Source organism: Callithrix jacchus, chromosome 8, assembly GCF_049354715.1.
Source record: "Callithrix jacchus isolate 240 chromosome 8, calJac240_pri, whole genome shotgun sequence".
Lineage (NCBI taxonomy): Eukaryota > Metazoa > Chordata > Mammalia > Primates > Cebidae > Callithrix > Callithrix jacchus.
The window spans coordinates 99,677,870-99,691,949 of NC_133509.1; the positions used below are offsets into that span (position 1 = coordinate 99,677,870).

General features: G+C 44.6%; 1 protein-coding gene across 1 annotated transcript in view; it reads left to right on the forward strand.

The window, feature by feature from the left end:
- The window catches only part of FNTB (farnesyltransferase, CAAX box, subunit beta), a 77,344-nt gene that overhangs the window by 22,969 nt on the left and 40,295 nt on the right, over positions 1-14,080 (forward strand). Inside the window, exons 3-4 of the mRNA XM_035260732.2 lie at positions 6,753-6,825; positions 10,308-10,399. Coding sequence (XP_035116623.1) covers positions 6,753-6,825; positions 10,308-10,399 — 165 coding nt within the window. The remainder of the gene's footprint in view (positions 1-6,752; positions 6,826-10,307; positions 10,400-14,080) is intronic.

Below are 14,080 nucleotides of genomic sequence, written 5' to 3' on the forward strand. Positions count from 1 at the left end.
ACAGAAAAGTCAGTAGTGGAGATTAATTCACACAAAATTATTCCCCCCTCTTGTTCGTTTTCTAAAAAGACTATTTTCAGAGATTTGAGACAAAAGGCAGTTTTAGAATTATTTAGTACAGACTCATCTTTTTTATACACGAGGAAGTAGGTGGAGGCTATATTGTTAGATTTCTTTCTGATCTTTGTTTTCTTTTTGCTGTAAAGGCTTGGCTCTTCAATTCTGGTTTATATAACCATTTTTTATTTTATTTTATTATTTATGTATTTTTTTTAAGGAGAGAAGGAAAGAAAAAAGGAGTGAAGGAGAGGAAGAAAGAGGAAGAAAAAGAGGGAGAGAGAACAGAAATGTTGCTTTATTCTAAAAATGGGTATTAATAATGGCCGATCAATATTTCATTTAAACCTATGAGTAGGTGTGATGTGGTATTAACAAGAACGTATATTTAAAGCGGAGAGCTCTATAAATATTTATTAAGTTTACTTGTTCGGGATCTGAGTTCAAGTCCTGGATATCCTTATTAATTTTCTGTCTCGTTGAGTCTAAGTCTCTTTATAGGTCTTATGTATCTGGGTATTAGGATCGTTAGCTCTTATTGTTGCATTGATCCTTTTACCACTAAGTCTTTGTTGCTTTAAAATCTATTTTATCAGATGCGAGAATTGCAACTCCTGCTTTTTATTTATTTATTTATTTTTGTTCTCCATTTGGTTGGTAAATCTTTCTCCATTCCTTTGTTTTGAGTCTTTGTGTATCTTTGCATGTGAAATGGGTCTGGATGTAGCATACAGTTGGGTTTTGGTTGTATCTTTTGATTGGGGGATTTAGTCTATTTAAATTTTGGACTACTGCCATTTGATGTTAACTGGCTGTTTTATCCATTCTTGGATAAAAGAATGTAAATTCTTCTTTATGTTGATGCTCTTTACTTTTTGGTATATTTTTAGAAAGGCTAATACAGGTTGTTTCTTTCTATGTGTAATGCTTCTTTCAGAAGCTCTTGTAAAGCAGGCCTGGTGGTAATAAAATCTCTGAGTACTTGCTTGTTCACAAAAGATTTTATTTTTCCTTCAATTGTGAAGCTTAGTTTGGCAGGATATGAAATTCTGGGCTGAAAGTTCTGTTCTTTAAGGATGTTGAATACTGGCCCCCACTCTCTTCTGGCTTGTAGGGTTTCTGCTGAGAGATCTGCTGTAAGTCTGATAGGCTTCCCTTTGTGGATAACCTGACCTTTCTCTCTGGCTGCCCTTAGTATTTTCTCCTTCGTTTCAACCCTGGTGAATCTAACGATTATGTGCCTTGGGTTGCTCTTCTTAAGGAATATCTTTGTGGTGTTCTCTGTATTACCTGGGGTTGAATATTTTCTTGCTTTGCTAGGTTGGGAAAGTTTTCCTGAATAATATCCTGAAGAGTATTTTCCAGCTTGGATTCATTATCTCCGTTGCATTTAGTACAACTATCAAACGTAAATTAGGTCTTTTCACATAGTCCCATATTTCTTGGAGACTTTGCTCATTCCTTTTTATCTTTTTTTCCCTATTCTTGTCTTCTCGTTTTATTTCATTAAGTTGGTCTTCGACCTCTGATATCCTTTCTTCTGCTTGATCAATTCGAGTGTTGAAACCTGTGTATACTTCTCGGAGTTCCCGTACTGTATTCTTCAGTTCCATTAATTCACTTATATTCCTCTCCAAATTGTCTATTTAGATTGTCTCTAATTGTCTCATTAGGATTTTGTCAAACCTTTTTTTCAAAGTTCTTAGTTTCTTTACATTGGGCTACAACATGTTCTTTTAACTCACAGAAGTTTCTTATTATCCACCTTCTGAAGTCTGATTCTGTTAATGGAATGCACTCGTTCTCCATCAAGCCTTGTTCCCTTGTTGATGAGGAACTGTGATCCTCTTTAGAGGGAGAGGCATTCTGATTTTGAGTATTCTCAGCCTTTTTACGCTGGTTTCTTCCCATCATTGTAAATTTATCCACTTGTCGTCTTTGTAATTACCAACTTTCAAATTAGGTCTCTGAGTGGACATCCAAGTTGCTAATTCCCAGGGCCGAAATCTGAGCAACCCACTGCGCCGGCCAAAACAGCGGCGTTAAGACTGATGGTGCTTTTCTGCCTGGGAATCTCCAGTCTGGCTTCCTTCTTGAGTCCGTAATAGGCAACTCTGCCTTCCCGGAGCTCCAAACGTTGGTCAGAAGGGGAACCAGTTCCGTTTACTCTGCACCAAGAGCTGCTGCACCGAGGTGCCGGCAAAACCGCTGCGCCAGCCACAAGAGTCGCGCTGGCGACCCGTGGGGCTCCTCCACTGGGAATCTTCTAGTCCATGAGCGACAAAAATTTGTCTGAAAGTGTGGCATCCTCTCGTTCTCTGCGCTTTCACTGGGAGCTGCAATCCCAAAATGTTAGTGATCAGCCATCTTGGATTGTTCTCCTTACTGTTGTTCTTTCCAAGGTCTTATAAATAAGTTCACCTTTCCTCGATTCGTTTATTACTTACATGCCAGGTGCTTATTTTCTGAGTAGAGAGGCCCTGGCTTTAGTGGGTTTAGAAAGTCCCCAGGAACCAACAGTAGACTGAATCTCCTGTCCTCTCATCTGTCACAATCAAATGCATGATTCTTGGGATGGCCCTGGTTTTTGGGGAGGAAGTGGGTTTGCTCTCATTCCATTCTGCTACCTTCATGTGATCCACTCATTCAGCAAGTATCCAGAGGGTCTTCAAAGGACAGGACACTCTACTGGGCTCAGGGAAGCCGATGTGAGCAAGGCTAGCCCTGGGCCTGCCCCCGCTGGGCTCTTGGTCTAGTTGGGGAGGTGGACATTAAACAAATGAACACAAATATGCAGTTACCAATGGGATAGTTTGAGAGAGAGAATCACAGGGAGAATCTAATTTTGGTTGGGAAGTTAGGGAAGGCTTCTTAGAGAAAGTGACATTTAAGCTGAATCTGTAGGTGGAATGGAGTGGCTAACTTAAGGGATGTGGAGAGTGTTCCAGTCAGAGGGAACAGCATGTGCTAAAGCCAGGAGACCAAAAGGAGCGGAGCTTGGTGAGGCCAGAGATGGGGTTGGAGAGCACTGTGGGTGGAGGCGCACTTCGAAGAGCCTGAAGCCCAGTAGGCTCACCCCTCATAAGAAGTACTATTTACATCATTACCCAGTACACACAGGTGTGCAAATTCCTTCTCAGACTGTGGAAACCTGACTTCCCATAGCCTTAGTAGATTTACCCACTTGCTCTCCTGTCCCCCTCTGCACAGTGACACAGGGCCCTCCTTATCCACTTGAGCTGACCCTGTGCATCCCACCCTGCACTCCCTCAACCCCTGCACGAAGCTGGTCTTGTTCTGCTCCAGGTAATTGAGTGGCTTTGGGGCTGAATTGTTCAGGTAAAAAGGAGAATACCTTCAGCTTTTCTTAACCTCCTACACAGAAAAGATTTTTGGATAGAGGTGAGTTAAGAATGAAGAGCCTGTGAGGGGATTAGTCAGCTTGGGCTGCTGTAACACAGTATCACAGATGGGGTGCATTCAACCACAGAGACTTATTTTCTTACAGTTCTGGATGCCAGAAGTAAGACCAATGTGTCCGCAGGTTTGGTTTCTCCTGAGGCTGCAGGCTGGCTTCACCAACATGTTATACTTCTTAATCTCACTGGCCCCTCACTAACTGCCTTCTAATCCTTTTATTCATCTGATGTAGATTCCCTAACATATCCACCACCGTGACCACAGCTCTCCCACCTTTTTTTTTTTGTAGCTGGGATTACAGGCGCATGCCACCCTACCCAGCTGATTTTGTATTTTTAGTAAAGACAAGGTTTCTTCGTGTTGGTCAGGCTGGTCTTGAACTCCTGACCTCAGGTGAACCGCCTGTCAGCCTCCCAAAGTGCTGGGATTACAGGTGTGAGCCATCACGCCCCGCCCTCTCCCACCATCCTGACTCCTGGTTCCTGAGAAAATCAAGGCTGACCCACCTGAGTTTGCTGTTTCCTCCTTCCCACATCATATTCCTATATTTTGCTAGCTTTGTATGCATCATTTCTTGCTCTGAAAATGTAGACTCCTTCCTTATTCCAGGGTCATCTCTCTGCTATACCCTCATTGCAGCCCTCCTCTGTCCTCTTTACTGACCTTCCCTGATGGATTTCCTCTGGGTTCTTGCATTTTTAGTGTAGAATTTCTCTGCTTACTGCCTTATACTTTTGCTCCAGCTGAACTAAACTAACTCAAATGTGTCATGATGGTTTCTTCATTTTGCCTGCCTTACTCTTGTCCTTCCAGCCTTAGCCTCAATGCTGTTCCCTTTGGGAAGAGTTTCCTGACCCTCCATGTCTTCCTGTGGCTGATCACAGCATTTATTGGACAGGGCTCTACTTGTCATTTTCACTTCTGTGTCCACCTCTGGACTGTTGCTCTAGGGGACAGAGCAACCTCTACCCCAGTGCTGGACACTCTGCCCACACAGATGGGTGTTCCCTGTGTCCCGAGTGGACTTTCCTGAAAGAGAAACTTCATCTGACCTTCTCCTCTTGTTTACAATTTGCCTTCACCTCTGCTCTGATTGCTCTCCAAGGTCTCCAGCCTTTCTGTGGTTTGTCATCTTTTCCCTCAGTCTTGCTGCAGCATCTGCCACTGTTAAACACCTCCCTGAAATTCTCTCCTCCCTGATGGCCTGTGACATGACTCTTACTTTGCTCTTCCCCAGCGTATGTAAACTCTCCTGTTTCTCTCCTTCACTGGCTCCTCGTCCTCCTCCAGGCCCTTAGAGATGGGTCTTCCCACAGTTTTGTTTTCAGACTTCTCTCTCTGCCCTCTCACCTTCTGTGGCTTCACTTGTCACTTGCGTGCAGATAAATGCTTCCAGTCTGTGTGTGTAACCTGGATTCCTCTCCTGAGCCTCACGTGTGCGTCCAGCAGCCTGATTGGCATCCTCACCTGAATGCACTTCTAGCATCCTAAAACCCGCACGTACAAAAGTCAGCTGATCATGGGTCACCCACTAGTTTGGGCCCTAAGTAGCCCCCACTGGGTCAGCTCCTTAGAGCTTCTAACCTGTCTCCCCACCCCATCTGTCTGCCCACTGCAGTGCTTTCAGTTACTTCCATTTGTAAACACATACTGAGTACCTACTGTTTTCCTAAAGCACAGTTCTGATCATTTCTTTCCTTATCTTAGAAACCTTCAGGATTTTCCTTTGCCTAGTAAATTGAGTAGAAATGCCTCAGCCAGCATCCCAGATCCTTGTTAAAAATAAACAAAAGGATCCCAGCTCCCTTTCTACCATTCCTCTTCATCCCTGTGTTGAGACCAGATTATCCCACCTGTCACTCCTCTTGCACACTTTCTTCCTGTGCCGCATAATAGAGTAGCCATTAGCTACCTGCAGCTATTTAAACTTTAATTAAAATATTCTCCTCCACCAGGGCCATTCATTTCACAGTCCTCCTTTTTCGCACAAACGTTCCTGATCATTCCTTCATGAGATGTCCCCTCCCTTTTGAGCCTCAGTAGTATTTTATGTTTTTCCTTTACAAAACCTACCCATTCTTTCTTTGTAGCCATTTATATACTTAACTCATTTCTGAACTGGAAGAGTTTTTGAGGTAAAGACTACATACATGAAGGGCTGGGCGCGATGGCTCACGCCTGTAATCCCAGCTCTTTGGGAAGTCGAAATGGGCGAATCACCTGAGGTCAGGAGTTCGAGACCAGCCTGGCCAACATGGTGAAACCCCTTCTCTACTAAAAATACAAAAATTAGCTGGGCATGGTGGCCTGTGCCTGTAATCCCAGCTACTCCAGAGGCTGAGGCAGGAGAACTGCTTGAACCTGGGAGGCAGAGGTTGCAGTGAGTTGAAATCGTACCATTGCACTCCAGCCAGGGCAACAGAGCAAGAAAAAAAAAGACTACATGAAGGATCTTCTTCTGAGCCTAGTACAGAGGGAGTTTGATAAACAATTGTGGAATTGAATACCTAGAAAAGGGAATGGTTCTCTTTCCTTTGTTTCTGTAATCTGGAAGCGCAGGGAACATCTTGATAATCTGTGCTTTTTCCTTCCTTCTGTAGTCACACAGGCTGCTTCTGCCAGACCAAGAAAGAATTGCAGCCTCTGTGCTTTGCCGGGCCTGTGCAGGTGGACATGGGTGGCACATTCCGTCTTAAAGCCAGTATTGTTGACTTCAGAGCCAAGGACAGTGACTGGCTGCAGAATACGGTCTTCCGGCCAGGGCTGTGGGTCACACGTGGGAGGTGGAATTTCAGGGAGGGAATAATAGATGGTAACCCAGAGGTGGGCAGAGTACAAACTACAGACCTTGGAGAAGTGGTCCCAGACGAGGTGACTGAAATGACAGCGACTAACCAAGACAGGGAAGTGGCGAGGCTCAGATTAAATTGCTTACAGGATGGGGAGCCACAAAGATATCTGTTTTTAGAGGCTGGAGGAAGTTTCTGGGTGGATTCTCATTGCCTGGCTGCATATGCTCCTTGCGGCTTTCCGTTAGCCCAGAGTCACTGCCTTTAGGAGACAATTTCATGCAAAATGTCAGCTGACCTAGTTTTCAGATGCTTTTCTCTGGTTTAGTTGCTCTTTGGAACCAAAGAAGTTGCTGGTTAAACATTTAGTGACTGTAGGGGAATGTCCTGAAGCTGAGTGTGTACCTGTGTGTGTGTACGTGTGTATATGTGTATGGTGGAAGCATAAGCTATTGGAATGGGCTTATAAGCTGTTTGTCTTTCCAGGCTTATCTTGCAGAGAGAGAAGCACTTCCATTATCTGAAAAGAGGCCTTCGACAACTGACAGATGCCTATGAGGTAAACATATTGCCCGAGAATGCTTGCTGTCAAATTATCTGCCAAATCGTCCTCTTTTCCTTTTCCTTTTTTTTTTTGAGATGGAGTCTCACTCTGTCAGCCAGGCTGGAGTGCAGTGGTGCAATCTCGGTTTACTACAACCTCCGCCTTTTGGGTCCCAGCGATTCTTTTGCCTCAGCCTCCTGAGTAGCTGGGATTACAGGCGTGTACCACCATGCCCAGCTAATTTTTGCATTTGTAGTAGAGATGGGGTTTCACAGTGTTGGTCAGGCTGGTCTCGAACTCTTGACCTCAAGTGATCCACCCACCTTGGCCTCTCAAAGTACTGGGATTACAGGTGTGAGCCACTGTGCCCTTTCTCCTTTTTTCTATTTAAACGTTAAAGACTGTTGGGGCTGACCTGTTGCAGAGTCACTCTTCTCTGTGGTTTTGGCAGGAGGCAGGGTGTTGTCACAGAGCTGGGACTTCAGCCCTGAAAGGGCACAACCCAGTCTCTTCTAGAGCAAGTGGAGCACCTTAGATAGGATGGGGCTTTCTCTGTTATTAGATCCTGGTTGAGGAGATCACATGCTTTATCTAGACCCCCTTGACAGCTAGCTAAAAGCCAGTTATCTGTTCACCCTTAACCCTTTGCCCTATAAGCTGATCTAATTTCTTGCTCTCTGGCTTTAACATTTCTTCAGGACTATTGCCCAAACCTGTTAAATATGTATTATAATGATGAAAAATTTTCCAACTTCAGCACTCCTTCTAGTGCAGCATTAATTTTCATATCTTCATTAAAGAGACAAAAACCCCTTACTTGTAATAAGAAGATCTAATTTCTCTCCTGATTAGAGGATCAGTGTAGAGGGTGCTCCTTGCAGTTTAACACTACTATTTCAGAGTAGATCTTAAGTATTTCCCAGAGCAACCTCAGGGCTGGGTGGCGGTGGAGAGGGACAGATGTTGGAAGGGGTTGAGTGGCAGGCAAAGGGTGAATGTGAACAGGAAGGCTCCAGTCTATCTGCCCTGCTTAACACAGAGCAGCATCTCTGTTTTTAATCTGCTTTTGTTTGGGTTCCACATTTGATTATTTGTGGCAGTGATTTACCAACTCAAGTGCCTGTAGGGCCCAGGCAGGCAGCATAAATCAGTGAAGTGGGCTGCTTGGAGACTGAGGCTAACTGGAGACCCCATGCCCTTACCTTGTTCACACCTGTTGCTGCCATCTAGGAATGCAGATCCAGGGTTGCCAGATCATTTTTTTTTTTCTTCCAAATGAAGCTGGAAACCCATATTTTCATGTGACTCTCCTGACAATGTTACAGCCACTTCCAATTAAACAGTACACATCCATGGGCTAGATTTGCCCTGTGGGGCTTTGTCATTGTCTCAAGTCCTCAATGGTTATGATACAGTTGGTACCATATTAGCTAACAGTTTATTGAACGGTGTGCTAAAAGCTTTATTGCCCAGGCTGGAGTGCAGTGGCATGATCTTGGCTTACTGCAACCTCCACCTCCCAGGTTCAAGCAGTTCTACTGCCTCAGCCTCCTGAGTGGCCAGGATTACAGGTGTTCACCACCAAGCCTGGCTAATTTTTGTATTTTTAGTAGAGACAGGGTTTCACCATGTTGGCCAGACTGGTCTCAAACTCCCGACGTCAAGCAATCCATCCGCCTCAGCCTCCCAAGGTTCTGGGATTATAGGCATGAGCCACTGTGCCAGGCTGCATTCTCTTATTTAATTCTCGTAACTATATGAGGTAGATCAATCTTTTGTTTTTTGCAAATAATAAAACAGATTAAGCAAGATTAAGTCATTTGCTTAAAAGCACATAGCTAGTAAGATGAGGAGCTGGGATTCAAACTTAGGCCGCATCCCCAGCAGTGTCTTCAGTAGACCACCAGCCTGCCTTCCAGGTGGCGAGTTAGGCACAGCTTGGGATGTCAGCACAGTTTTGAAGAGAGCAGCTTGGACCAACAGAAAGAATACTGGATTGAGTCTAAAAGCCTAGGTTCCTGTCTCTGCTCTGACATTTACTATTTTTATAATCTGAAAAAAGTTAAATCTCTGGACCTCATTTATATATTTTAATTAATAAAACTGGGGCAGTACTCCTACCTACCCTGCCTAGCCTTGAATGCTCAATAATTATTTGCGGTTTAATTAGGATCAAAAGTATCTGCCCATCACCTTTGGAAGCCTTTCCTAGCTCCCCCAGGAAAGGGAGAATTAGTCTCTTCCATGTGCTCCCTCAAAACTCTGTTTCTGCCCATTACAGCATTTCTCCAGGTATATGTACACGTGTTGCTCCAGAAAGACACAAGGTAACCTATATGTCTGTCCAGTGCTCTCTTCCTCTATAGATAACCACACGCGTTCTATATCCCAAGCATCTCAAGAACAGAAACCAGGCCAGTCATGATGGCTCACACCTGTAATCTCAGCACTTTGGGAGGCAGAGGCAGCTGAATTGCTTCAGCCCAGGAGTTCAGGATCAGCCTGGGCAAGATAGTGGTACCCTGTCACTATAAAAACTTAAAAAATTAGCCAGGCATGGTGGTGTGGGCCCCTAGTCCACAGCTACTTAGGCTACTTAGGAGGGTGAGGTGGGACGATTGCTTGAGCCCAATAGGTTGAGGCTGCAGTGAGCTGAGATCATACCACTGTACTCTAGCCTGGGTGACAGAGCAAGACCCTGTCTCAGAAAAAATAAAGAGTAGAAACCAAATTTTATCATCATGCCCACAGTGTCTAATACAGTGCTTGGCACAAGTAGATGGTATCAGGTATTTATTGAAACAATGATTGAGTTAACCCAGGAAATCTCTTCAGAGCGTTTATATTGCCTTGGTTCTCCATTGAGAAAATAGCAGCCCCTAACCTCCTGGCCTATAAAGAAGTCCTCCGCTCAGCCTTCCTTAGACGCCTGCCAGGGAGGGATCCTTTGGGTTCAGGGTCACATTTTTTAATCCTGTTGTCTTTTTCTTTTCTTTTCTTTTTTTTTTGAGATAGAGTCTTGCTCTGTCACCCAGGCTGGAATGCAGTGGTGTGATCTTGACTCACTGCAACCTCTGCCTCCCCGGTTCAAGTGATTCTCCTGCCTTGGCCTCCCAAATAGCTGGGAATACAGGCGCACATCACCACACCTGGCTAATTTTTGTATTTTTAATAGAGACAGGGTTTTGCCATGTTGGCCAGGCTGGTCTTGAACTCCTGACTTTAAATGATCCACCCGCTTCAGCTTCCCAAAGTGCTGGGATTACAGGTGTGAGCCACCGTGCCTGGCCCTGTTGTCTTTTTTTTTGTAACAGATGGTCATTTCAGCTCCTGGCTAAGGCCACAAAGTGAAGTATCCTTTATTCACTGATTGTTGTTTGAGCAAGGGTGCCCTCCTCCCCTTTGCCAGGCTGCTGGGAGTGCGACAGATATGGCCTTGGCAGCAGTGCCTTGGAGTGATTGTGAATAAGGGCTGTTTTCTCTCCTGTCTCTCCCAGTGTCTGGATGCCAGCCGCCCATGGCTCTGCTATTGGATTCTGCACAGCTTGGAACTGCTAGATGAACCCATCCCCCAGATAGTGGCTACAGAGTGAGTCTGGCTTTGGGAAATCTGGGGTGTTCTCTGAAATTGTATTTTGAGTTCTGGATTTTGTTTTTCTTCTGTTTTACTTGTTTGGAATGGAAAAAAAAAAAAGTACCACAAACAAATCCTTGCCCTTCTCATGACCTCCAGCAACTTCCTGAGACTCCTTTGCTTTAGAAACCTAATGTAAGCTGGTGGGTAGAACAAGACTTTGAACTTCCAAGAGAAGAATTCTGGTTTCTTCTGTGGCCTTTTCTTTTGGCTCCTGACTCTGGTCTTTGAGAAAAGTCTTTATCATCAACTCTGAGAGACATGATTTTGCCAGAAAGTACAGTATGCATTTGAAGAGTTTCTGTGGGGAAGCATGTGGCAGTCCAGTGAACAAAAATGCCTTTGCCTTTCCTACATACCTCTACAGAAGTACCTCCTCCCCGGTGCCTGGAGGGACCATGCAGCTCTTGATGGGACTGGATGTGTTACTGGCATGGTATAAAAATGCCATGACCCTCAGTTTTCCTAAACCTGATTGATGATTAGAGATCCAAGCAACTGAGCTTCTTCCCAAGCTCCTTGTACAGATGGCACATCATTCCCAAACTCTCATCACTGTTTATATATTAAAGAAGAAAAGACTGATCATGACTCCAGCCCTAGGGATACCTGGGCTAGGAAAGGGCAGCCAGGAATTAGATCCAAGAGATCTGCTGAGAGGCAGCATGGGCTCTGGGCAGCATGTCGAATTTCTCAGCTTCCTCTGATGCTCCTGAAGGCGAGGCATCTGGGATGAGAGACTTCTGAGCCAGGTTCGTTTCTGCACAGCACAAGGAGGCAGCTGTGCTGGGACACACAGAGGCTAGCTAGGGCCCCTCTCTGGTCACAGAGCCCCTGCCTCGGTCACATTGTCAGGTCAGAAGAACAGAACTGCACATTGTCTCATTCATTCTGTCTTAACAATAACATCTCATTCTTGCCTTCCTGGGCAGGGTGTCTTGTGATGAATGTGGATGGGAAAGATAATAAAGAATTAGCCCATTAACCCTTGTGGTGTGTAGGATGCTTTCTGAGGGAGGGGCAAGTGCATTGTTTTGATCATCGGGATGCCACTGCAAGCCTGGCTGCTTCCAGCACTTGAAGGAGAGTTGGACACAGTTTCTGCAGTAACAGGAATTTAATTGTTAAAATAAAGGCCTATGTATTGTCTCCTTTCTTTTCTTTCTTTCTTTCTTTCTTTCTTTCTTTCTTTCTTTCTTTCTTTCTTTCTCTTTCTCTTTCTTTCCTTCCTTCCTTTTCTTTTCTTTTTTTTCTTTTTTTGAGGCAGAGTTTCACTCTGTCACCCAGGCTGGGGTGTAGTGGCACGATCTCAGCTCACTGCAGCCTCTGCATCCCAGGTTCAAGCGATTGATTCTCCTGCCTTAGCCTCCTGAGTAGCTGGGATTACAGGTACCCACCACCATGCCTGGCTAATGTTTGTATTTTCAGTAGAGGCGGGATTTTACCTTGTTGGTCAGGCTGGTGTGGATCTCCTGACCTCAGGTGATCCACCCACCTCAGCCTCCCAAAGTGCTGGGATTACAGGCATGAGCTACCACATCCAGCCTCGTGTGTTTTTGAAATGACAGCTGGGGGCCTGGGGATTGTTTGGGAATTTTTTCCTTCACTCCTACACAATCAGGATATTTGGAAAGTTTTCCCTTCACTCTTATACAATGGGAAAGTCAGCTGTGAGAGAAGAAAGAAGAAATGGGGGATTTTTGTGAGTCTGAGTTCAAATGCTGGATGGAGGAGGCTACAGACCTGTGAGAGACTGGAAGAGAATCACAGTGGGTGCCTGAGGTAGAAGAACTCAAGCCGAAATTGACTGAGTGTTTGCTAGGCTCTGTACTTGGTGTTTTATAGTGAAGGCTTTTCTGAGGAAGTGTCAGCGCTGCTTTTGGGACAATGTCACATAGGAAGAGAGTAGCCCTTAAAGGGCCTTTCACTGGAAGCAACCTAAATTAAATATCAACAATAGGGAATGCTCATAAACATTTTTAAATGTAAAGCTGAGTGTCGTAGGTCACTCCTGTAATCTCAGCAGTTTGGGAAGCCGAGGCAGGTGGATTACTTGAGGTAAGAAATTTGAGACCAGCCTGGCCAGCATGGTGAAATCCAGTCTCTACGAAAATACAAAATTTAGCTGGCCATGGTGGCACATGCCTGTAATCCCAGCTACTCAGGAGACTGAGACAGGAGAATCACTTGAACCCGGGAGGTAGGTGGAGGTTGCAGTGAGCCAAAATCATGCCATTCCAGCCTGGGCGATGGAGCGACAGTCCATCTCAAAAAAAATAAATTTTAAAAATAAAACGTAAGTCAGTTACGGTGCAGTACATTCAGTGAAATTCTATACAACCATTAAAAAATTTATAAATGTGGTCAGGCCTGATCACACCTGTAATCCCAGCACTTTGGGAGGCCAAGACCAGAGGATCACTGATGCCTAGGAATTCAAGACTAGCTTGGGCAACAAAAAATGAAAAATAAAAATAGCTGAGTGTGGTGGTACACACCTCTAGTTCTAGCTACTCAGGAGGCCGAGGCCGGAGTTTAAGAGTGCAGTGAGCCATGATGGCACCACTGCATTCCAGCCTGGGCAACAGAGCAAGACCCTGTCTCAATAAATACATAAATGTGTATATTTATGTTAAAATGCATGTATTTATATACAGAGATGTGAAATGAAAATAGTTTAGAAGATTTAATTTACATATATTAAACATGTAGATGATTATATGCATAGAGAAAACCAGAAAGATACATACACACATAGTACTTACTTCTGGATGATGGGGTTAAAAATGATTTTATAAACTTTCTGGGTCGGGTGCGGTGTCTCATACCTGCAATCCTAGCATTTTGGGAGGCCAAGGCTGGCGGATCACCAGAGGTCAAGAGTTCAAGACCAGCCTGGCCAACTTGGGGAAATCTCATTTCTACTAAAATTACAAAAATTAGCCAGGAGTGGTGGTGCATGCCTGTAATCCAAGCTACTCAAGAGACTGGGGCAGGAGACTCACTTGAATCCTGAAGGTGGAGGTTACGATGAGCCGAGATCATGCCACTGCACTCCAACCTAGGTGACAGAGTGAGGCTCTGTTTTAAAAAAAAAAAACAGCAAAACTTTCTAGCTGGGTGTAGTGGCTCATACCTGTAATCCCAGGACTTTGAGAGGCGGAGGCAGGCAGATCTCTGGAGGTCAGGAGTTTGAGACCAGCCTGGTCAACATGGTGAAACCCCATCTCTACTAAAAATACAGAAAAATAGCTGAGTATGGTGGCTGGCACCTGTAATCCCAGCTACTTGGGAGACTGAGGCAGGAGAATCGCTTGAATCCAGGAGGCAGAGGTTGCAGTGAACCGAGATCATACCACTGCACTACAGTGTGGGCAACAGAGTGTCTCAAAAAACAAACAAAAACCCCCAAATTTTTTTCCTAAGCTTATTTGGGTTTTTTGAAATTTCTACAATAGATCCTTCACTGTTTCATAATTAAAGAAATGGCTTAGAAATAAAAGCTAATTTGTCCTCGTTTCACAAACCACTTGACAGGTTAATGAGAGTTTCTGCTTCATAGGTGCCTTAAAAGCTTTACCTGTGGTTCTTCTGAGCATTGATTTAATGAATTTTAAATATTTCTTAGACTTTCCA